Source organism: Siniperca chuatsi, linkage group LG14, assembly GCF_020085105.1.
Source record: "Siniperca chuatsi isolate FFG_IHB_CAS linkage group LG14, ASM2008510v1, whole genome shotgun sequence".
Lineage (NCBI taxonomy): Eukaryota > Metazoa > Chordata > Actinopteri > Centrarchiformes > Sinipercidae > Siniperca > Siniperca chuatsi.
This window is the reverse complement of record NC_058055.1, coordinates 21,027,055-21,051,775: the sequence shown is the minus strand read 5'-3', so window position 1 is coordinate 21,051,775 and position 24,721 is coordinate 21,027,055. Positions and strand designations below refer to the sequence as shown.

Sequence of the window (24,721 nt, the reverse complement as noted above, 5' to 3'; positions counted from 1 at the left end):
TAAAAGAAGAACGGGCTGGTCATAGTAAGAGCTGCCTGCAACTAATGATTATTTTCGATTAATCTACTGATTAGTTTCTTAAGTAACAGATGAATTATTTGGTTCGTAGAATGTCAGAAAACAGCGAGCAATGTCCACCAAAGTTTCCTACAGTCCTTGGTGATGTCTTCAGATGTCAAACTCCCAAAACCCAAAGATATTCAGTTTACTAGACTAAGAAAACCAGAAACTATTTACATTTGAGAAGATGGAACCAGATAACTATTGCTTTAAAAATGACTTAAACAATGTCCTTTTTATTTTATCCTTTTGAAACACAAGATTAGAAAAAAGTCTGAAAAACACATTATTTTGTGTAGCAGAGTTTTGATTAAAGTAAATTATCTCTGGACCCCTTGTATTCATCTCCTGACCCCTTGTGAGGGTCCTGACCCCCAAGTTAAGAACCACTGCTTTAAGGGAGATGCATTTTCATAAGCACTGTGGCACTGTCCAGATTAATAAAAATTTTACACAGTCATAATAACATACAGGAACTGCAGTCATTTTGTGCAGCAGCAAAAACGGTGTCAACTATCATCTGTCAAACTGCATTAAAGATTTTAAACCTACAGCGCAAAAAAGCAAGTCTGCTGTCAGTAGTTTGGCAGGTCCAGTCATACAAAATCATTTATTTAATGAAAATCAAGTATAATTATGAATAAAAATGACATTAACTAATTGGACTATTCATGCTGGGGTAGAAAATAGAGGCCAGATCCAGATCTGTCAAAGCCTGAATTAAAACATACCATTAAACTCTTTATTCTTTTTACCTGAACTACAGAAAAAAATGAGTGAACTACAAAGACATGAAATTAAAGTTGAGAGTGCAAAGAACTTTAAAATCAAACAGTGTACTGATAAGGTTGGTACACCTCTGCCAGTGCTCTGTGACTACCCTGCAGAGCGGCGGGGACGGGGTCTTATCCACGTCCAGCTTTGTTTTGCGCTCTAGTTTCAGTATTAAAGAAAGCAAATGAGAGATAATGTATACAATTTGAATTAATTTGAATTTGATTCACCTCATCTAGAAGTAGAATATATATTAATGCAATGCATCACATGAAAGCAAAGTTGACATTGTTGACAAAGTTTGATAAGACACAATTTTCTTCTGTAAAGGACAAAACCTTATTTAATCCTGCCCTTTGGATATAAAAGCAGAATTCATAATAAAGATGTTACCGGCCTTTAATTGTTACAAATAGCAACAATTTTGATACTGGCTGATATCAGCTTTAAAAAGTAACATCATATTGTTCAAATATAATTTTTATTGCTGAAACTGTGGTCTTGGCATTTTTAATATTAATTTTCCAGGAATTGTGTCATTTAATAAAACTGTCAAATGATATAAAGTATAAAAGTATCACGGTGCTCAAAATGTACTTTATCTGTTATGCATGTACTAAGGTTTACAAATATACACGATTTTAATATTGATTATTGTTATCAACATCAAAAACTGTATTGATGCATGTTTTTTTCTCCATTTCTAGCTGCTGTGTGTTCACAATTTACCAGAAGTGGGACAAAGCCATTGTTTTGAAACATCTTTTGTCAGGAAAGTGAAGAGTTGATTCCCTGCACACTTTTTAATAACATATTTTTTTAATCTTAGGGTTTGAAGTGAAGTCAGGTCATAACTTTAATTTTTTAGGGAATCCATACATTCCTTCTCCTGTGGACAAGTGAGGTCACAAGTCATTGGTGTTATAGTCCAAGTCCAGTTGCAAGTCTTTTTGATTTTGTAAAGTCGATTTGATTCATGACTCAAGTCCAAGTCATGTGACTTGAGTCCACACTTCTGCAATTTACTCTGTACAAACACAGGCTATTTTTATTTTCAGCTTTTTTTATGAAAGACAATTTTGTGCATGAAGACCAAAAACATATTTTTCTGTTCCTAAATACATTTTTGCTTATATAATACATAGATTAGAAACTGTAAGAAATCAGACCAAATCAAAAACCTTCAACTCACGCTCAGTCAAGAGAAAAATTGACTATATTGGTCCATATTCTGTTTTGTAGTCTTCGTTTTCACTGAATAAACACTGTTCACCCACCAAAACACAACTACATTTAAAAAGTCCCAAACATTTTATTCTCTTAGCGTCATTTCACCTTAATGTTTATACTAAAATCACCAGCATTTCTTCACCTTTATATAATGTAGTCTTTTCAATATACAAGTATCAATAAGCATGATTAAAAGATCACAATGGCTTTGTTATGTCTGTGTTAAAATTTCCCATATCCTATTATATTAAAATATTTCATATATAGAGTCTGTATTTGAACAGAGGTTTAATAATAAAAAGTGAGTTCCCATACAAGGCAATTATAGAATTTAATCAGATTGGGAGTCTCATAAATTATTAGATTATCAGAAAAAAAAAAAAAAAAAAGAAATAAACAAACAGAACAGCGATGTCATCAGAGGTGTTCTGAATGTCCAGAGACAGAGAAGATGACAGAATTACTGAAGGACAGGTCAGACCAATGAAAATTACTTTCCACTGCCGAGCCCACACATTTAAGGCAGCGATGACGGCAAGGTCAAGCCGCCTTCAAACACTTCTGCCTTTTACAACAGAGCCTACGGATTTGTTCGACACACAATTATAATGACTGAGAAATAAAAAGCACACATCCTGTCCTTCAGGTACGATATTAAGAGTGTTGTTAGAGCTCAGGTGTATATAAACACTCCTAGTGACACCCAATAACAGTCTTTGAGCGCAAAAATACTAAACATCCTCATAAACCTATCTTTAAGCATACATACTCACATATGTTTGACTTGTTTTAGTAAAGACAACAGTGCTTTTTGAACAAAAACACTTCACACATCCGTTTGCCTGGACTGTATCCGAACAATACCTCAGTAAGATAACAATGTTCTATGAGACTAAACCCTGATTCATTCAATCATTGACATACATTATCATGGATTTCTTGCTTCTTATTTTTTTTTCTTCCAACGCATTGCTTCAGCTGGGTAAGAAGTGCCAAATAAGCATCAACAATGATTCTTGGTCACTCTCCGTCCTCACACTGTCCGTCACAGAGTTTGATTTGAGTGACGCTTCACATCAGTTCAGTTCAGAAGCTTTTCCTCAGAGAGATGGTGAACCACAGCTGGAGATGGAGCAAGAGGCATTCCTTCAGTCTCCCTTCCACTGCTTTCAGTCTCTCACACACACACACACACACACACACACACACGTCCTCATGTCAGTGTTCCCTCGCTACAGTCCCACTGAAGATTATTTGGAGATTTGCTGTTGGAGGTGAAGCAGGAACTCGTAGTACGACAGGGCCGACTCTGTTCGGTCCTCGATCATGTTCTGCATAAAGGTGGCTTTCAGCTGGCTCTCGTCCCTGAGAGTCAAATGATAATAATTAAAAAAAGTCAAGTTGTAGTTGCTCAGTTCTTATCAAGGGAATTCAAGAGTTTTGTTTTATTATGAACACCCCACACTCTTGCTACTCTCTTATACAGGATGTTGTCTGTTGCCCACCTGATGACATGCAGGGACGGGAAGAATGGCCTCTGATCCCTCAGCCAACCAATGAAAGCTCTGGTTCTCTGTGACTCTGCAGTGTCCAGCTCTGGGAGGAGATACTGTGAGAGGAGAAAGCGATAGTGAAGTTTTCATCATCAGTAGTGGGAGGATGCATTGAGTGAAACTGTAGCTGTACTGTATGTGAGTTAACAGATGTGACCATTATGCCATCTTCAAGACAATATGTTTCACAGATACAGGTTTGAGGCCAAGTACAGGAGCGAACAATCACCACAGTAGGTGGAAACAGTGTTTTATAGGTGTGACTGCTGCAACATGAGGTTTCCTACCAGGTTATCAGGCACGGCAGCATAGTTGGGAACTCCCAGTACTTGTGTGAGGAAGTTGGGGTGGCAGTTCCGTCCGATCCACAAATACATCACCTTTTGGAACAATATAAAAAGGTATACATTAAATACAGTCACAAATAAATACAAAGTATTGTAGTATTGAGATCGATCACTGAACATTGCACACCTCATTACAGGGTGCTTGAAAAACAAGAGATAAAAACGGAAGCTTGTGCAGATGTTTAAATTCATAGCCACACTGGATGAATTACGTAAAATGTTAAGTTTACACACTCTTCTCCAGTGTATCGCAGAGAGGTTAATGTCATTGTTAATCTCATGGTCCATCAGTATCAATAAGGCTTCAGCACAAAACTACCGCTTTGCACCAATGTTTAACTGTCATATAGGCAGACTGATTTTGACAAGAACGGTAGACTTAATAGCCCAAAATGTATTTGCATACTGCATTGGTTTTTACTTTTTCTGAACAAGAAATTTCACTTTCTTACTATGCTATTATTACAACTCTATTCACATACTATAACCCACAGCTATAGAGAGTAGCTATATCCAAAGAATCTTTGGGGTTGTCAAAAATAATGAGGGAAAATGTCGCGAATCACTACATGAGACAGACATTAAGTGAAATCCAAGTTGGATTTTTGCTCAGGATTCAGCCAGGTTTGAGACATCAGCTTTGTTTTTCTGTTAGCTTGTTATGAGTGCTAAAAGCAGGGCTGAAAGCTTTGTACCGTTCCAGCATCCATGAGGAAAGCTGCCTCCCTGCTGAGCTTCTCCACAGACAGCTGCAGCAGTCTGGGCTGAGGGATGGTCCGCTCGTTGATGTTCAAAGCTCCCTGAGGATACAGGAAACAGAAGAAAAGGCAAGATCACTCAGTAACAGGGAGACACTAAAAATAACTGGAAAATATTGGGATGACTGTTCAGTCAGCCCACTGCCAAAAAGCCAAACAACACCTAGACTGAATTTAGAGTTCTAGCGGTTAAGGACCACAAAAAATAGTCCTTAACAGATAACCCTTTTGATAACTTCCCTGCCAAAACAGTGTTTTGTATAGTTTTGTATCAGTGTACTACGTAAAATATAATTTTTCATTTTTACTCCAATTGTATAATCTTAATCATAAACATAAAAAAACATAAATCATGTCTCTTTTGTCTCTTCTGAAACTTATGGCTTCAAGGAAACTATATCCAGGGTTTCAGAAATCTCTCTCCACTAGATGAGAAGTACAGGCGCTGAGGGGAAATTTCATCCTCCTCACCTCATCGGTCAGATCGTCGATACGGTACAGAGCAGGGTGGATCATCAGCATGGTGTAGGCCAGAGGCTGGTACTTCAGCTGACACATTGCAAACACCCGGTCATCCAGCCTGGTGCTGGTGCCCGTCCTGAAGGCTTTCTGCAGGGTGCACACACACAAACATATGGATCAATAAGGGCTCGATGGTGTGGTTTACAAACAAAATCCTGGGAGTAAAAGCAGTTTCTTAAGTGCCAGAAAAAAAGTTGAGTAAGTTTTATTTTAGCGTTCTATGTTCATTAAACTAGTAAATAAACAAACTAAGCAAATATAATAAAAGCTGACCTGTTTGAGCAGGGCAAGGATGAAGAGGGGGAAAAGTCTGAGGCAGGCCGGGGACAGCAGGCCGGGCTGCTGGATGGTCAACACAGACTGACGGTACGACGACAGCGAGTCAATGGCAGCGTTGGTCATCGCATCTCTGGCATCACTCAGACTGGCTGTCACCGAGCGGTCCACAGCTGGAGAGAGAGGGAAACATCTGCAGTTGTCAGGAGGAGGAGTCGGAATCTCATTCTTTCAAGCCACTATGTGTAGGATTTTAACATTTCTGACTTTGGCAGCCACCAGTGGTAGTAACAAAATTGAGATAAACACATAGACCTCACCAATTTTCATAAGTATTTGTCTCATTTTTCTGGAAACAAAAACTTATATCACCAGAATAATTTGAGAGATGCTATAACATACAAATTCTACATATAATGGCTCTATGTGAGACTTAGAAAGACAGACTAGGAAGAAACAACATTTCAATGGTGTCTCAATTCTGTAACTCACTGTATGTAAGGGGGAGGGAGAGGTCATGAGCTTTTCACAAGTTGAACACTGCTCTGTGAATAAACTTCTGAGGTTGCCAATTTGGATGAATCTTTAAAATAAATGAATTAATGAATACATTCTAACCATGCTGTGAAGGGTATAGAGGGGACTGCAAAATAATCTGTGATGGTATGAATGGTTGGACTCTGTATGCATTTCAACCATTATGCTATGTAAGCACCAAAAGAGTTTGCTGGTATATCAAAATGGAGGGATTTTGAAAAATAAACTTGAGCATGAGTTTATTCTTGTCCATGGAGTATGACAAAATGTGATTTATGAATTTCTGATCATTTTAAGACAAATGTTGTTAGTAGCTCTATAAATAGCTTTTTCTTTTTTCAATGCAACTTTAAGACTTTTAGCATTGTGTACATTAATGAGCAGTTGTGGGCTATCAGTTGAAGTAAGGCACAAACAGTGGTAGTGCCATTCTGTGCCATATTTTGAAGAAAACAAAATATCAGCGTCTGTTCTCTAAGTGAATGTGAGATGAGCCAGGAGAGATCTGACTGCTCAGTACGCGATGGTTGCTAGGTAACCACAGCTGTCGGCACTCATCTCCATCTGTCAGTGCTAATAACAGTGAAGTGGATGAAAACCCTGCAATGATTTAGTATGTAGCCAATCAAAAGACTATTTACTGCAACAATGAAGAATAATTTCAGAGTGATGCTACAAACCCAAGTTTATCCATATTATACATTAACACACACACACACACACACACATATTATATTATAATATTCATGGTGAAAATGAAAACAGTTTTCATCTGATGTAATCAAGTATCCAGAAAAGTATCATTGGCATTAAGACAAAACTCACTTATATACACAGGGATGAAAACAGCTGTAGATTGTAAACTCAAATAAGGAGTTCTAACAAACATCAAGTAAGAACTAGGGCAGCAAAAATTGACAAAATTAATTAAAGAATGAGTTCTGACACATGGGCAGACATTTTACAATGCAGAACCCTTTTCAGTTCTATTGCAGGTATGCCCAATCTGAATAAAAGGAAATTACGTGACATGATATTATTATGCACAGCACCAGAACATCTTGCTCAATTTGCCGAGACAATAGATGTTCAATATTGTGAGTTTAATATGTATTGTGCAACCCCAGTGTCAGTGCCCCTAAAATAGTCATGAGACATGTTCTCTTTAAGACCCCCTCGACTCAAAAAGATGTTTTGTTTATCATTACTTCAATTGAATGTTTGCACATACATCATTCTGCACAGTGAAGGTCTGAGTCTGATACTAGAAGGCTGTTTTCACATTCATCTGCTGAGGGCAGAATCTTAAATCTGAGTTTAAGATGTGAACATATAAGTATGATTTTGTCACATAACAAATAGTTATGGTTATAGTTAAACCAATCGTGGTGCAGTATACAACTTAGACAAGTGTGATGTGGAAACTTGAAACCTCCAGCGCATATAGACTGAGAATGGACTATTTAGTGTAGAAGACATCTTGTGTCCAGTGGTTAAACTTCTGAAATGAACAATATTTGCATAGCTTCTACACTTTTGAATGAGGGAGAAGTGGTAGATGTAATTTTAAGAATTTGTAACTGAGTATTTTTAAGTGTCTTAAAACATGTCTGGAGGGGATCTTCAAAAGATGTTAGATGGTGTGGTACGTACCCATGCAAGCCAGCAGTCCAGTGATGGCCTGAACATCAGCCCCAGCAAAGATGTCTGACAGAGAATTGACCACAGGGAGACACAATGTGTGGACACGGATCCTCCGCTCTCCTGCAAGAGAAAACACATGTTATTTAAACAAAAGAGACACTGATTTGTTATTTATAGTTTTCACAATGGCTTTGGGTGTGTGTGTACCTTTGCTGGATGTGTAAAGCAGCGCAGCCTGGAAAGAGACAACTTGCATGTCATCAAGGTTTTCCTCGATGGACATCTGAACCGCAAAGCCAGCATCTGGGTTCACGTTTGGAAGGGACAACAGATCTGTGGAGCGCACAAAGAAGTTTCCGTGGAACGTGTGGATGGACAGACCTGCAGAGAGACAGAGAGAGACAAAATCAATCAAACTGGACTGATAGCACCAAACTATAACACTTAACTGCAAAAAAAACCCAAAAACATAATGTTAAATATTTGATCAACTTTCAGCATTTTGTAAATTAAGTTAATCACAGCAGCCAGTCAGTGCCATAATCCACAGGGAAGACAACACATAACCCAATCCTAATTTTTCATGATTAAAACAATGCAGCTGAAATCACGATAAGATGAAAAATAACAAAAAAGCCGGAAAGGAAACACTGAAAAGCATTTACCAATCAGAAATTAATGTAAGTTAAACATCTAAAAAACTTGAAATTCTCAAAGTCACATCCGTAAATGCATATTCAGGTCAATGGTCGACCAAGCGACAGCTCTTGTGCCAACAGACCTTTGGTGCAGCGTATCCTCATGACGGCCTCAAAGCCGATCTTCCTGGTTAAGTATCTCTTCAGATCCTTCTGGAAGCACTCCACCTGAGCGGGGTTGTGCTGGTGGTGGTAGGAGGGGTAGTAGTAAACGCTCCCTGCCGAGTATCTGGATATGCAGCCTGGGAGAGAGAGAAGGCACACAAGAGGAGAGATGAGGCAACAATGAGATGCTGATTGTCTTATTTGGGACATGATAAAAATAGATTCACACCCAACTCCCCACTCTCCCCTCCTGTGCTTGCATCTGGTATTATGAAAAATGAAATAATAATCTAGTGCCTCTGGCTTCTGTATCCACTTTTTTGCCATTACCGAGGATATATAAATGTGTTGTGTTTTAAAACCCAGAAATTAGTTGGTACTTCACTAGAAATAGTTGGCTTATCACTAGATTCCCAAAGCTTTTCTTTCCCCAGACAGATATAAGTATAAAGCTAGCCTATAATAAACACAAATCATAACATTGTCCCATGAACTTTAAATGTAAAATTATTTCCCCCTGTTGTTTAATATGACCAAAACTTAAATTATAAATTTGACTCTCCTGGTAAAACCCAAATTAGCATATCAGGTCAAAGTATTCTGTATTGAGCACTAGACACGTAAACAGGTTCAATAAACCCTCCTTGCTTCTTTTCTTCTATCCACCCTATCCCATCCATTCAGTCCAGGACTTACCGAGCGATGCCAGGTCGCAGTACTGAGCGCTGAGCAGGAACAGGTCAACAGACACCTGCTGGCCGGAGCAGTCCAGAGCCAGCTTCTTGTAGAAGTCTGTTGCTGGGGATAAGTGCTGGATATCCTGAAGGAAAACACGGCAGGTGGGACCATGAGCTTAAAATCGGAATTTAATGCGACTACACAAAATTTGTCAAAATCAAAAGATGATGATTATTGTTGAGAAGACAGAAAGACAAATCTCTCCTGAATACTGGCCCTTTCTCTGCCCTGATATAAGAATCTATAACTTTCCATGACTTCCCACAACTAAGTCAGAGCATTTTCTTGACAGGAACTCATTAATTCTGCCTTGTTTAAAAAGTGTTGTTTTTCAGTGTAGTTAAAAGTCTGGCTTTAATTGCCATGAAAGTGCGAAACAAACAGCCAAAACAATAATCTTATATGTTTTTGTACTATGTCTGATGTGTAATACTCTGTTACTCCCTGACTTCCCAGGAGAATTTTGACTTTCCTTGCCTGATATGGTCCTCAAGTAAAACCCTAAATGGGTTATTTCTCATAGGATTGCACTAATTGATCATCATCCTTTGACAGATTTCCATTTCAAATTAGAAAAACCTCTTGAGCTGGTCTCCATTTTCAGGGTTTTCGAGTTACAAATTTAAGATGTTTTACAAGGTATTAGTTAAAGTAAAAACCAACACACCAACAACATAGGTGAACAAAAAGCAAACGTGTATTATCTTTTTTTCTGTAGGGTATACAGCTCTTGAATCCTACTGTATGATTTCCAAATCACTTCTCATTGATGTCCTGGAGAAGCTTCATCATCAGAGCTCTTACCTTGGCAGATGCCCGTTGGTTGGGGTCCTCTCTGGACTGGAGTGTTCCCACACCGAGGTTAGGAAGCTGGGTCTGAAAGACAGACATGCGCCCTCCGGTGGGTGACAGCAGCTTGAAGGCTGCTTGCAGAGCTGAACCCAAGGCAGACTGGGTCTCCATGGTCTTTTCAAATAAATTTGGCAGGCTCTTCAGTAGATCCTGCACAAGCTGAAAAACAAATATATGGAGTGAGTCTTATTTTTGTTACCCATTATTGATCTCTGAGGGAAAAAGTTTCTCATTTCATCTTTCTTCCATCTTCAAAGAGGTCAGATACCAGAGCCAGGGTGATTTAAGTTGTCCACAAGGTTTAAATATGCAGTAATTGTTCATGTTAATTCCTACACATTGTAAAGAAATCAAAAACATATGACTAAAACTAAGCTTAAAATTAAATATGACAATATTTGGGGGTTTTGGACTGTTATTTATGTAATATTTAGGTTCACAACATAGCTTTAATCAAGGTAGATTTTCTTACCTCTTTGCATTCATTGAGGTTTACTAGAAGGCTGTCTGGTGTCGGTAAAAAGATATCTGTGGAGCACAAAAGTTATTATTTAAAACAGATAATAATACAGCCACACTAGTCATATACACACTGATATCATAATAGTGATGAAACTCATTTTTAAAAAGTACAGCTACCGTGAAGAAGTTCATTAAAAAACAAAACAAAAAAAAAAAAACACAGAAAAACAGAGCCATTGTTTATGGTGAGGCTTCCTTGACATCAACAATTAAATAGATCAGAAAATTTTGAAGTCATCTTGACTTTTCTCTGATATCTCTGACATTTAGAAATTGGGATCCAGCTGAATAGTTCACAGAAGTTTCACCTGAAGCAGAAGGGAACAGTCCCCAAAAACTGCTAACCTCCCACTCATGTTTACTGACCCAGGCAGTCTGTGATCTCGATATCTTATATATTTAATCGTTCTAAATTGCAGTAAGTTTGCATACAGCTGGTGTCTGGTTGCTGTAGTAATGAGAGTATGGCCTTTTCTGTCAGCTGCGTCTCACCTTCGATGTCAGACACAATGAGCATCTGAGGCTGGGAAAGTCCCTCCTGGAGGTTGTAGAAGTGGATGGTGCTGTCAAAGGTGATGAAGCCTACCTTTGTCCGCGAATCTCCAGGAAGCCTAGGTAACAGACACACACCCACACTTAAATACATTTTTTTTTAAGTTTTTAAGTTATGATACTTCTGTAGAATTATATACTTAAACAACTATTTGCCTAGATTTAGCCACTTTCTGGCAGAAATATTTACATGGTGTCCCACTGCAGATTAAATACAGGGAAACATTAACTTCTATTAAGCAAGTGTATTTATAAAGATTTAAGATTGTTAATGAAATACCTTCATAAACAATCATAAATTAGGGACTTAAAAAAGCATGTCCGTTTATCTACACATGAAATGTCAAACAATTAAAGTAAATTTGTGTATCAACCCTTTGTACAGTTTAAAAGCAAAACAAAAAAAGGCTCTGCTGTCTTCTCAACATCTATGGAATAACTGGTAATGTAATGTTGTACATACGCATTGATGTTGTCCAGCAGTGACTGGCAGAACACATTCAGGTAGCCTGTCTCCACCGCATTGTGGGATACGTCAAGAACGAAGAGGTAAACAGCAGGCTGTGGTGGCCTCAGCTGGGTAAAGCAGGGCAAACACATGTAGCCTTGGCACTAATACTTATATGGAAATTAGTTATTAATTTAGAATAAACTGAGCATGCAGATAACAGTTCAGATTCTAAACAGGACCAATGTCAATAAAAGCTGTTGAAACCTACCATGTATTCTGAAGGAGCAATGAATTCAATGGTGGCGTTCTGGACCTCGGGTCTTTTGTGTGGTTCTCCGTACGATCTGCTGACTGGGTTGTACATAAACTCCTCTGGAACTACACACAGAGACAGACACAGACACACACACACACACACACACACACACACACACACACACACACACATCTAGTGAGCTTATAGTCTTAAATAGTGTACTATGTACTTTGTGTGTATTTCAATTATCAATCATGAGCATGAAGGAAAAGTAAGAGGGGAGGATCCAGTCATAAAGGTCCACAGTCATAAAGGTGGCAATATGTTTTGGGGATGTGGAAGAGTACATGCATTATTTAATTACTATAAAAAATGTTATCCACTTGAAATGCATCCCTTTATGTACTGTATTATTATCATTATTATATCATCTTTATATGATTACCACAATAAAATCATCATATAACACAGTAGATGTCTTTTTTTCCCTCTTAATCTAATCGTGTAAGAAGTCTCAGAGATTAAAATCTGAGACATGGCTCAGAGTGTGGCATAAGAACATTGTTACAATAAATACAATACAGAGATAAACATGCTAAGACAACCTTCACACGCAAGTATAAATAATGTTATCATCTAAGATGCATAAACATGTATTGGTTACCAAAACAAAAAGTAAAAATAATAAATTAGAAGTAAAAGCATTGACCAAGAATAGTATTTTTCAGATTATTTAGAACAGACTTGAATTCACCAAAAGTAAACAGCTCTGTACATCTCATTTGCAGCTTCTAGTCCTCCTGGAATAATTTAAACACAAATGTCTCCTGTTACACTGAACCTGTCTACCCTGAAACTCAAGCTTCAAGTTCAGGGCACCTTCTCAGGTGTTCATACAGTTAAATAGAAAAAGAAAAAAAATTACCTGAGTTTGTTCACACTAGGGTTTTATATTAGCTAACTGTGACGAAAAAGTACAAGTAACTGCTGGCCATCAGATGTCAATATCACGCCCCGTGTTTTATGTTAATGTTGCTTAACAGATGCAGTAGCTCCATTAGAGAATATTTTGGGTTATCACAACCAGGTCCTTAAAAATTAAAAGAATTTTGCCTCGTCATATTCTCCATTTGTTACTTAATGGAAATACTGTTCATTTTGTTGCTAACCTGTATTATTTTGGACACTTCACCTCCACTGGTCTCATAGTGGCTCTTTCAGAAGATTATATCTCTTTCATCACTTCTCCCACCCCTCTTACCATCATTGACCCGATAGCACAGGTTGCACTTCCACCTCCTCTGGTCCAAGAAAATGACGAAGGGGTTGATGTAGGTTCTGCAGGACCGACACCTGACGATGGTGCTGGATGTCACCACAGGAAGTTGCTGCAAGGAAAACCACAGAACAAAACCAACACCTGTGTGAAAAGTGCCTCCAGGCAAACTCATTTTCTTGTTTGCAGTTAGTTGAAACTGGCATTTCAATAAAGACTTTCTTGTTGCTGTCCAAGTTGTGCAACGCCTGTCGTCTGTGCCCTCAATTAACACAGGAACAAACATAAATGTGTTCTGACTGATTTTGCCCACAGCTGTATTTAGTCAAATGAAAAAAAAAGTGCTAACAGGATTCTCAACATTTAAAATCAGTAAAAGTCTGATGTAGTTATTTTATCTAAAGCTAAGAAACATAATTAATGATGAGGCTGTAGATGGGCAAACTTGTTGGGCAAAGAGTTCTGTTGAGCACACACTAATTTCTCCTGGCACCACCTTCCTTCACATTAATGCAATAAAAGAAATACAGATTAACATCTACATTACATTATCTGAAGTCTGTCTCATGCTCAAACCAGTAATGAGAATGGTTAAGCACATACATTGCCAGAAAATTTGGTTTCCCCAGGAAAAAAATGTAGCTGTGTTTACCAAGTTCTTCTTAATCCCTTACACTAACTGAAACCAGGTTTCACGTTAACATGACACCTAAGAGATAAGGTTATTATAGAGAGCAGACAATAGCAAGGTTATTTAAGTTAATGTAAATGCAGTGACTGATGTGTGTGCTCATTATAAATTGACCTAAGGTGTTACCGAGAGGTCTTTGAAGGGGTGGAGCAGCAGGCCCATCGGCATCTTGGCTTTATTGAGCAGAGACTGGGTCTGAGGGATGCTGGTTAGCGTACACCGAAAAACCCTGGAGAGACACACAAACACACAAGTTCATAGTACTTCAACTGCATGCAGAGATCATGTGGTCCTCAGTATTTCACATGTACCAGCACAGTATGTGGGCGATTGGGTTAAGTGAATGGATGAACATGTTAATAGATCATTTGGGGAGTTTAATCTACATCTGATGAAAATTCCCCTTTGCTAGGCTTTAAAATTTTAGTCTAGGAACAACATAGCCAAGAAACTCACAGGGCAACATATGCAGGGGCAAATTAATGCTTATGTTGACCTACTGTAAAATGTGTACAGTTGCACAGAAGGCAATCAAGCCACAGCCAACATTTGGTTCTTCACTGTAAGCAGTCATTTAAAATGCAAAAAGTCCCCCTTTAGGTGCATTCAATAACTTTCTTTATACAAAATTACATAATACAGTTTGAAAAATTTAAGTGTAAACACTTAATGCACAGTAACATCAGTATTAAAGTATAATAACATAATTAAATGAAAGAACTTAAATATAGACACATGCTGTCAATAGTAGTCTACCATGGCTTACTCTGGGTGGCAGTTAATCTTCTGCAGGTCCTGTGGGAGGCAGGGTGTCGGGGCGGGGATCGGTCTTGGTGGCAGCAGGTTCCTCTCCTGCAGCAGGTTGACCACTCTCAGAGCCTCTGGGGTGCTAGACTGGAGGCTCATGGCTGCCAGGGACGGGCTCAGCTGGGCTGGCCCTGGGCCACCACGTGGCTAAAAGAAGGGAAAAACAATAAGCTATTCAAGTTGATCTATTTACCAAAAACTTATGACAGCCAAATCATTTATCATGGAGGGCCACCCATGCTTTGATCGACTGGTGTACATATCTACTGATATTCACTGCCTCCAAATCTGACGACTTTAAAGCCAAAACATCGAAAGGATTTAATATTTGCTCCAGAATTTTTATCGTCATGGCACAGCCAAAGCGCAACCGATTATTTTTTTTGATATTTACAAATCGTTTACAGTCATGGATGACACTGACTATCATCACTTATGTAACAAAGAAACAACAATCAGTCAGATATATCAGCAATCCAATGTGTCAACCTGGTCCCTAAAAAAAGTCACTTGCTGGCATAAACTTAAAAATTGGTTTAGGTGTTTTAGTTCGGTAAACAATGAAAGTATATCACATAAATAAAGCAAACTGTATGTAGGTTCTGTGATACTGTTCTTCTTGTTTTGACAGCTTTGCTTCTACAAATGCACAGAAGTCATATCTGAATGACAACATAACATTTTCATATAGCTTGGACAGACAAAAAGGTTTTGCATGTGTACTAAGTGAAAAGCAAATGCACGACAGGAATAGCAGAGCACACTGTTCCACAACCATTACGAACAAACAGTATATGCAAAATGCACTAAATGTACTCAGTCAGCACATGGCTGTGACTTCCCCCTCACCTGCTGGTATGGCTGAGGTGCTTGAGTGTAAGGCTGCGTGGCGGCCTGCATCGCAGGGTGCATGGGGGAGGTGGCATTGTGGGGAGCCGAGGTGTTCTGGTACCCAGGGGGAAGGGAGGGGTAGTGGCCCAAGTGCCGACCAGGTGGTCCGGGTTGGGGCAGGCCAGCTGTGGAAGAAAAGGGAACAGAAATGAGTTCAGTTTACATGAAAAATCAAACCCACTGAGTAGCAGGGATTACTGAAAAAGTGAAACCCTTTAAATAATAAGGTTGGCATTATTCTATATTTTTTCTTGCTGTTAACAAATCCAATGAAAAGACCAAAAGCAACAATGCATTAGTCCATCTCTCCACACTTCCCTGCTCTGTCTCTGGCACAGTGCCTCAAGCCTCTACTGAAGACGCAATTATTTAAAAACAAGTTTTTACTTTGTAAAAAAAGACTAATTTCCTAAAACAGCTAGTCACTGTAGTTTTTAGAAAATGTTACTAAAACAGGAGTAAATGGTGCATTTGGTGGGGACTATTTTCAGCTTGGGATTAATACACATTTGGTGGCTGATGAGTATTATAGCAGCACAACGGTGTATGTGGGATTGATTCAAAATAAACAGCAGTGGCAGTGTTTTTATGGTGATGAAGGAACAAGTCACCAAGTGAAACGGTGTGGCTCAATAATGTGTTTTTAATAGTTTGTGAACAACAATGGAGGTCTATGGCAGAGAGGAATAAGCTATATCAGGGTTTAGCTACACAGACAATAGTTATTACTGGGATTAGTTCATTGTTGATTTTGGACTTTTCTTGGGATTTGTTAATGATATGAGAAGTATGGAATATACCCAGACTTATTCTTTAAACCTAAGAAAATGAGAGACTTGTAATTGGTTACACAACAGAAACAACAGTCATTGATGGGCTTTGTGGGAGCTTTACTCCTGTGACATTGTGTATTTATTAATTAGTGCAGAATAATCAATGCAAGGTCATAATTTGTAAGTGTTAAAAGTGTATTGAAGAAGGGATTTACTATTAAAAAAGTTTGTGATAAACACTTAAAAAAATGCTTTGCCTCCTCTAAAAACTGTGATGAGAATTGAAAGAGGACCATATGCCCATTTACTGCAAGTGTGTAGCTGCAATGAAAGTCCTCTTAGTAAACCTACTGTACATGTCGGTTTGAAAATAATCCAGTATGTGGCAGAAAGTGGCCTTACCCATTTTGTTGTCAACATGATTATAGTTGTTTGGTGCTTGTGGGCCATTGCCAGCCCCAGTTCCTGTTTCAAAGCAAACACAGATGTGATGTGAATAATTTTAGTGACACTTTTCACTATTTCTATCCCAGTGTGCTAACCACAGGCAATGGATATGGAATGATCTGAGCTACACTTAAAGATACATATAAGATGGACACAAAGGAATACTGAAGCAAAACAACAATACTAATGATGATGCTGATGATGGGAATTGATGTATGGTGTTTTAAAGATATACTTGAGGTCATATGGGTGATATGGTAGGAATGGATGACAGAGAGAGGCAAACAAACTACCAACAGGAAATATGTTACCAGGGATGCACTGATACTAACAAAATACTGGGCTAAACCAGCACTAACACCCAAGTAAATATGCACAAGTTATAGAGATCAAAGCGAAGCATCTTCACTAATATCTCATAACTCCTTTTCTTATTTTGTAAATTGCTCTCTACAAGTAACAGACTGGAGCTCAGTATCAGTCAATTCTGTGGAGCTTCATATTTGCTATCAATTTAAGGGATGAAAAAGAAAAAGTGTGCATCCCTAGATACAATGAACAACAGCACCGAGAGGACAGGATAGGCATCAAAGCACTGACACAACATCTAACAGCTACTGACAGATTTGGCCACACCTGGACATTCAATATCCCCCTCCTGGCAGTCGCGCTCAGTGGGGGACAGAGTGCTGTTAACAGCCCTCCCACACTGAACTGGCATGTAGAGGAAGGAGGGAAGGAAGGGAAACAATGGAAGGTGATCAGAACAAAAATGGCTGGCTTATAAAAAGGACATACAGTTACAGACCCAAAGTGATACAATATCATGATCATCACTGAAAGCGTTCTGATTTCACAATCGGCACAGACCTACAAAATACTTCAAACGTCCCATTAACACCACACTATACTTGCCTAATTTGTGGGGAAAATGTTGTGCTGCACTGGCTTGGACCTCCAACATTTCCACAAGCTTACTAACCTGGTTAAAACATAACACTATCTGATCATCTGCAATAGGTCTGAAAGACTAACTCTGCTTAGCTGACTGGTCATGTTGTCTCATGGAAAACCGGCTCCATTTGCTTTTTTGTTCAGCACAGTTGATTCACACGCTTTAAAAAAAAATCGCTAGTCTCTTTCTGCTGAGCTCATACCAGTGGCACCTTTAAGACCACTCAAAATAAATTATACAATGTAAAATGTAAATAAATATAAAGAGTGATGCAGCAAGTATAAATACATTTGGATGTGGCACTCATTTATAGGTTGCACAAAATAAAAACTAAACAAAAATAACAACAAAAAAACAACAACACACACATAAAAACTTACCATCTGCCTTGGGGGGTGGAGGAGTGGCATTGGCCATTGGGTGTCCAGTGGGAGGCAGTGTGGGTTGCATGGTTGGTGATGGGCCTGTAGGTGGGGGGCCATAGGGAGCTCTGCTTGGTTGGTATGTATGGGGAGCCATGGGGTTCATTTGTGGAGGTGCAGCCCCTGGTGAAAAACAACAAATAGGTGTTCCTTCTTAGGACTGCAACTGCTGATTATTTTCAAATAATTAGATTTTTCTTTCTGATTAATCGATTACTTATTTAGTATATAAAATGTGACAAAATAGTGAGCAATCCTAATCACAATTTCCTGGAGAGATAAGCAGCAAATCCTCAAATTTCAAAAGCTGGACATATTTAGCATTTTTGTTTGATAAATTACTTATATGATTAATTGCATATCAAAGTTGTTGTTGAAGAATTTTCACTTATCGCTTCAGGAGTAATTTTTGTGAGATGATGACACACTTTCACAACACCCTCCATCATCTCGGGTGAAAGTGAGGTCATTTAGGCAGAGTTATGACTTCTAAAATTCTGTCAACATTACTTTGTTATGTAAAACAACTCTGTGGTGTCGCCATATATCATGTAGAAGAGATATTAGGCATCATTGATGTGTAACATTATAAGCTCTGACTAGAGGCGACAACAGCTGGTGGCACTACTGACCCACAACCAGCTAATGTCACAACAGTGACAGAGACATGTCCATCTTTACTTTTCTTGTAATGACAAAATACTTTGTGACTACTGGAGACTAAACACTATTCAACTGCACTATGAAACTTTCAGCAGCTCAATAGAGCCAAAACTGTTCGACAGATTATTGTGGCTGGTGGTGAAATGTGTGACATTTTAGAATTGCTTGAGACGTGGCATTTTAAAGCAAGAAAGCGGTCAACAGAGTACACATCTCCACAAAGACCTAATAACATCTCCAGTTAGCTGCTACTTTCACTGTCACCATTGTACTGGGAAGATATGCCCTGATGGTGCTGCTGGGGGAAGGGTCACTAAAATCAAGCTGCTCTTGTTGGGGGAATGAACATGAACGAAATTTTCAAGCCAATCTGATGATAAGATTGAGAGATATGCTGGTAACAGAGACTGAGGCAATCATGTGACCTCTGCTTCTATGCAGAAGCACTGCACTAAAGACAGCTGTTAAAAATCAAGGTTAATTTACAAAATGGTATGACAAATCACTTAGACGCTGTGGCTGCAGATTACACAACCAATTTCTATCGTGCTCATATCACTTAACAAAGCGACTTCCTCCAGATAAAATGTTAATGACTAGTTGTCATAAAAAGTTACTCAGATTCTCTCTGAGTGGCCTTTTGTTTTTGACACTGTGAGCTAAACACTTTTCAGTGGAGACCACTCTTAAACTCTGACAGCAAGAAATTAAACTACTACCGGAATCTATTAAAATGTTATAAAAGCCCAGAAGATACGGTTGTGTGCATTCTGCTATTATCACCAGTAATCCAGCAGTAATACAATAGCAATTAGCAATACAACTTGTACAAGAAACTGATATTAAAATTTGGATTTGTCCTAAAAGCCACATCATACTGCTAATTAAGAATAATACCTATAAAATTCTTATTTGAACTTTGTACCAATTCAGAGTAAATGAGGCTCTGTGCCTGGGAGGGAGCCAGAGGCAGCAGTCAGCCAACATGTTCAGTGTAGGAACAGAGGGCAATGTCCAGCTCCAACATATCAGCATTCTAGATATGCATATCTGCAGCACATGTCAGTGAAAGAAGACAATGACGGGGAAAGAGAGACAAGACTCCGTAATCATGCTATAGAAAAGTTATTGGAAGGGGACAGTGGTAGATATTTAAAAAAAAACAAAAAAAACCCATAGTATTTGTTTATTTTGAATTACAGTGATTAAGTGATCGGGACCCTAGAGTTAACTGGCTAAAGTTCACTGGGCTGATTTTATTGAAACCTGAAAGGATGATTCATCTTTTTATTGATTTGACCCAAGGAGTGGCTGCATTATTAGTGTCTCATTTGCTCCTTCATTTGAAAATAAAATTGTATTGTGCATCTGGAAGGTCCAGTTTGGTTTTCAGTGGAGCCTTTGTGTTCCTACCTGGCTGGGTGTATCCATGCAGAGAAGTGGGGGGCATCCCTGGGCCTGGGGGCTGGGTGGCACTGTGGGACATATGGGCTGGTGGTGCACAGGTGTAAGCTGCTGATGATGGTGGTGGTGGCACTGCCGAGCTTGCAGCGGGGCTCACATGATTAGCCACGGGGCCGCGGGGCGGTGTGCTCATGGAAGTGGGTCGCCCCATTGGTGGGGGAGCTGTGTTGTACTGCCATGCTGGAGCCATTGGCTGCGGCTGCTGGGGGTTGGGGTAGTAGCTACAAGAAGACACAGCTGGAGGGGGAGGTGTGGCCTGTGCAAGGGGCAGCCTAGGACCAGGGCTGGGGCTGGCAGACTGAGGAGGGGTATGGGATGGAGGACCTCCCAAGGGAGGCCTGGTCAACAGCGGCTGGCCTGGAGGAGCTGGGTAGGAAGTGAGTGGTGGGCCAGGCTGGTAGGAGCTGACTGGGGGAACAGGCTGGTATGGCCCAGAGGGGTAGAGTCCAGGGCCGGGGGGTGGGGGAGCTTTGGCCTGCATTGGATTGTAGGTTGGTTGGTGAGTCATGCCATAGCTGACCCCTGGCAGCTGCTGCAAAGCAACTGGGTTCTGTGATGGACCTGGAGAAGAGAGGAAGAAAAATACAGGCATGTTAGAGAATCTCGGTCAAAAACAACAGGTCTATGTTTGTTTAGTTATTTCATATTTCTCATAACCAAAACAACACACATCAGATCCAGCCATCAAAATTACACTAAAGCCCTTTCAGACATAAACTTAAATGTTCTGGCAATTTGACATGTCAGTCCAACTCTTCTTTCTTTCAAACCGTTCTCCAGCAGTGCTGCCACTGTGGTGAGAGGAAAAGGGCTATTGGACTTCCTCTTATGTACCAGATGGCAACATTTGCAGAAGGATTGCAGTGCTCTGGGTTATGGGTTATGCTTGACCAGAGCCATTATGGAACACTTCTGTAAGGTGGCCTTACGTTTGAAAGCTCAAAAGCCGAGCCATTAGATTCCCAGACAGATGAAGCCAGCAATAGTACAGATTCCATGTCTGAAAGGGGCTTTTGTTTGTGATTCAAGTGTCTTTTAATTAAAGCAAATCCTTGGGTTTAAGTCTGAAGCACAGTTCAAAAAAGTATATGAAAAACAGATTGTGTTGTCACTACCAGTACCGTGCCAAGTGAAAACCACTTAGACACACCAAATGACCAATGAATTGACAGCCCAGAGTCTAATCTCTTTACCTGGATTTAATTCACCATGATCTGTTCTCAGTAACAGTGAGTGTGGGGCTCTGGGCCAAGTGTGACCTTCCTCGACTACACAGTTGTAGTAAGACACCAGACCCTTGCACAATTGAGAATGCTTTGATTGTATATTGTGCAGACACCAGACAAAATGTGGCATTTGCTTCTCAATTTCCTGAATGCCAAATTTCAAAGAAAGGTTTCACTCTTTTTGAAATAGTAGATGATGCAAAATCTTGCCAACAGCAAAAAACAGATCTCAAATACTTATCTACTAGTCAGTAGGGGGAAAAAAAGAAGAAAGAAATTGGTCAGAGTGGCAATTCATATCAATAAATGTGTTACCTAAATACAAATCTAACAATAAACAGGCAACAGTACTTAAATTGCAGCATCAGCATATCACTGTTTGCACCCTAAATGATTACATAATGCCAATAGATTCACTCCTATCCACTTAGTCCTGCACTACATAACTGGAAGCAGAGCTAAGTCAGCGGAGTGAGAAGGGATTAGAAAACAACTCTTCTCAATGACCAGAAACAGATGAAGGCATGTAATCCACCTCAAACCTTTGTCCTTCCTGAGAGCAGGGAAATTTTAAGAACTAAAGCTCCTATTCAGTTATAGCTCTTGTCCAATCAGAAAGAGCATGATGTGGAATCAGACCTCTCAGGCAATCACAAATATACCCATTGAGAGGGAAACCATACAGGAAGTTAGTTTAAAGATTAGCAAATAAAAATGACTAAATCCAAATTTGAGGGAGTAAATAAGCTTACCACCAAGTAAAGAGAAACAAGGGGCCTTTAAAGACCATTTTATTACTACAGTCATTTATAATGACACTGATTGAGAGAAAGGTTTGGAATGGTGAGCATTTGGGTAATGTATGGCTTTAAATAACACCTGAGAAATGTAACTCCAACCCTATGACTGATCACTCCTGCTCAAATACGAGAGCTGTCCAAGGGCAAGTGGGATAATCATAATTTGAATCCTATACTGCCAGTAAAGCTGTTCTACTACTAACTGTTAAATGCATGTCAAAAATGAACTCAGGTTATAGCTGAACAGTGCAGATTGACATGTTTAACCTTGCCGATGAGCACTAGTAAGGCAACCAAGGAAGCCTTTACTACTGTAGTCTTGGGTCCACATCCAGTCCATTATAACTATTGGCCTCATTGACATCAAGTGGGTGTATGATAAGAATATGCAAGACAATATAAATCAGTCAAGAGACGACATCCTGAAGTGTGAGTTTATGTTAAGTTTACAGTAGGTGGGTTCACTACTTATGCTTATGGCCATACTATGTTATTACTGTATGTGCATCACTTGTGGAAATTACACGTAGAAACATTTTGGTTTAGCAATACATACACACTAATCACTTTCTTTTCGTGATTAATTACAGCAACACTTAATCCCATTTGAATTGTTCATTCGCATTACAGATATCCAATGATAAGAAGTAATTTACAAGCATTGTTCTGAAAACTTATCCCATCCATCTTAAGTGACATGTTCTCATGGTTTGTTTCTACTGTCAGCAACACATTGTTTTCAGATTGATCAGAGATCAAAGAACAGATGGATTAACATCCTTTAGGGACCCATCTGAATCAAGGAAGATAGGAATGAGATTAAGGGGGAACGTAATGAACAATTACAAGTTCAGACATTCATTTAACTACAGCTTTAGAAAACCGCTGAGGCATTATAAACTCGAGCCGCAGTTGCTTCATCTGCACAGTACAAAAGAGCTCCTACACATGCATGGATAAGAAAAGCTACTGAAGGCTGCCTACAAAGCTTTCATGGGAATCCGATAGAAATGTGAGTAGCCTCAACTGAAGTAAGTAATTGGTTAAGCCTGGAGAAAGCTCTGCAGTAACATATCTGGACCATCCCCAATGTGCCACATGTACAGTAAAACGTAGAAGGCAAACACGCTAAAAATCTGTATTGCACAACAGTGAGGAAACTAATAAAAGTGCAGATGGGATTATTCACTGGCAATGAAACTACACACGAAAACCACAAGGAGACAAATGCGAAAAGACAAGTCAAAGCTCGTTTGATGTTAAATTCTGACAGGATAAGTTTTGGCTAACCGAGGATCTTGACAGTTGAAGAACAAGTGCAAAATTGACGTTGTGATCACATCATCACCGTTATGTTTACTGGGAGAAGATGGGCCAATCCAACACCTGTCTTAAAGGTTATGATGCCTGTTGACCTTTCGGTTTGTCAACCTGTTGTTTTGCCACCTCGACAAACCAACGGTAGCAAACACTGCCTAAATTTAGTTAGCAAACAGATATAGTTAGCGTACTGTAACGATAGCAACTGTGTTTACCACCGTAAGCCAGTAAGGTAACGTTAACAAAGGTCAAGATTAACCGCAGTTATCCCGGCGTAACTGTACCTGACAGCTTGCTCTTGCTTTGCTACCTTAAGTTACAGCGTTACTAAGCAAGTCAGTTAGCTAACAGTTAACGTTAGCAAATAGCCACAGAGGCAAGACCCAAGAACTGATGCTAGGGTTAGCTGTTAATTGGGTTAAGCCCGTTTGCTAATGTTAGCTACTTTACCTTGAGCTAACTTTACTCACATTTTAATGTTACTCACCATTCGCATATGCCTGCCCTGTCCCTGTCCCATTCTGAGAGTTGAACCCCGCAGTTGACATCTTGAAACAGACACCAGGATCTAATTTTGAGGTGCTTGGTTGGCGAATAGCTAGCTGCGTCTTTAGCTAGCTGACTAGCTGGCAGTCGCGGGGTATAGTTTACACCTGTGGCTCTGACGATGTGGCGTTTAGTCAAAGCGGTGTCTACGGCGACGTCTCCTAATTTCTTAAAAAGTTAACTAGCTGACTTGTTGGCATCACAGAGCCATGGTTATTACTGAAACCCCGTTCAACTACCGACGGGTGAGTAACGATAGGCCTTGTCAGAGTAATCGTGTGAGACACTTCTCCTCTTTCACCGGAAGTTGGGATCACCCAGCAGGATCGACGTAAAAATCGTCGGGCATGCGCAGTATGTACACGTGGCATTTCCTCCTGTGCTCTGGATTATTCAGTGTACTGGAAACAAGAGGGGAGAGTAGAATCTCCGATTGTATGTACAATTACTGTCTTTCTAAGCATTTGCTCATTTAATTGGGTGTGGCAGAACTTGTAAAATATCCGCTAATCTGTCCATATATATTTCAAACGATCACCAGAGTAATTGCCACCTATAGAAAAAG

The 24,721-nt window shown here is 39.5% G+C and overlaps 1 protein-coding gene across 4 annotated transcripts in view; it reads right to left on the bottom strand.

Annotated features, from left to right (window-relative positions):
* Positions 1 to 24,484, bottom strand: part of sec24a (SEC24 homolog A, COPII coat complex component) — a 41,458-nt gene extending 16,974 nt beyond the window's left edge. For 2 of the 4 annotated variants that reach the window (XR_006380683.1, XR_006380682.1), the window contains exons 1-24: positions 24,098 to 24,484; positions 20,214 to 20,825; positions 18,096 to 18,260; positions 17,397 to 17,474; positions 16,716 to 16,778; positions 15,499 to 15,665; positions 14,609 to 14,796; positions 13,969 to 14,071; positions 13,137 to 13,263; positions 11,888 to 11,997; positions 11,632 to 11,744; positions 11,109 to 11,227; positions 10,567 to 10,622; positions 10,047 to 10,253; positions 9,201 to 9,324; positions 8,483 to 8,641; positions 7,909 to 8,082; positions 7,711 to 7,821; positions 5,518 to 5,693; positions 5,194 to 5,331; positions 4,660 to 4,764; positions 3,905 to 3,997; positions 3,570 to 3,673; positions 3,243 to 3,429 (exon numbers count right to left, since the gene is read on the bottom strand). Coding sequence is in view for 2 of the 4 variants with exons in the window: in XM_044222712.1 (XP_044078647.1) it covers positions 3,315 to 3,429; positions 3,570 to 3,673; positions 3,905 to 3,997; positions 4,660 to 4,764; positions 5,194 to 5,331; positions 5,518 to 5,693; positions 7,711 to 7,821; positions 7,909 to 8,082; positions 8,483 to 8,641; positions 9,201 to 9,324; positions 10,047 to 10,253; positions 10,567 to 10,622; positions 11,109 to 11,227; positions 11,632 to 11,744; positions 11,888 to 11,997; positions 13,137 to 13,263; positions 13,969 to 14,071; positions 14,609 to 14,796; positions 15,499 to 15,665; positions 16,716 to 16,778; positions 17,397 to 17,474; positions 18,096 to 18,260; positions 20,214 to 20,825; positions 24,098 to 24,158 (3,468 nt within the window). In the remaining 2 variants the exon portion in view is untranslated. Of the gene's footprint in view, positions 1 to 2,122; positions 3,430 to 3,569; positions 3,674 to 3,904; positions 3,998 to 4,659; positions 4,765 to 5,193; positions 5,332 to 5,517; positions 5,694 to 7,710; positions 7,822 to 7,908; positions 8,083 to 8,482; positions 8,642 to 9,200; positions 9,325 to 10,046; positions 10,254 to 10,566; positions 10,623 to 11,108; positions 11,228 to 11,631; positions 11,745 to 11,887; positions 11,998 to 13,136; positions 13,264 to 13,968; positions 14,072 to 14,608; positions 14,797 to 15,498; positions 15,666 to 16,715; positions 16,779 to 17,396; positions 17,475 to 18,095; positions 18,261 to 20,213; positions 20,826 to 24,097 lie in introns of those variants that run through there. The other 2 variants (XM_044222712.1, XM_044222713.1) reach the window with 2 other exon arrangements.
* Between the last annotated feature and the right edge of the window lie 237 nt (positions 24,485 to 24,721).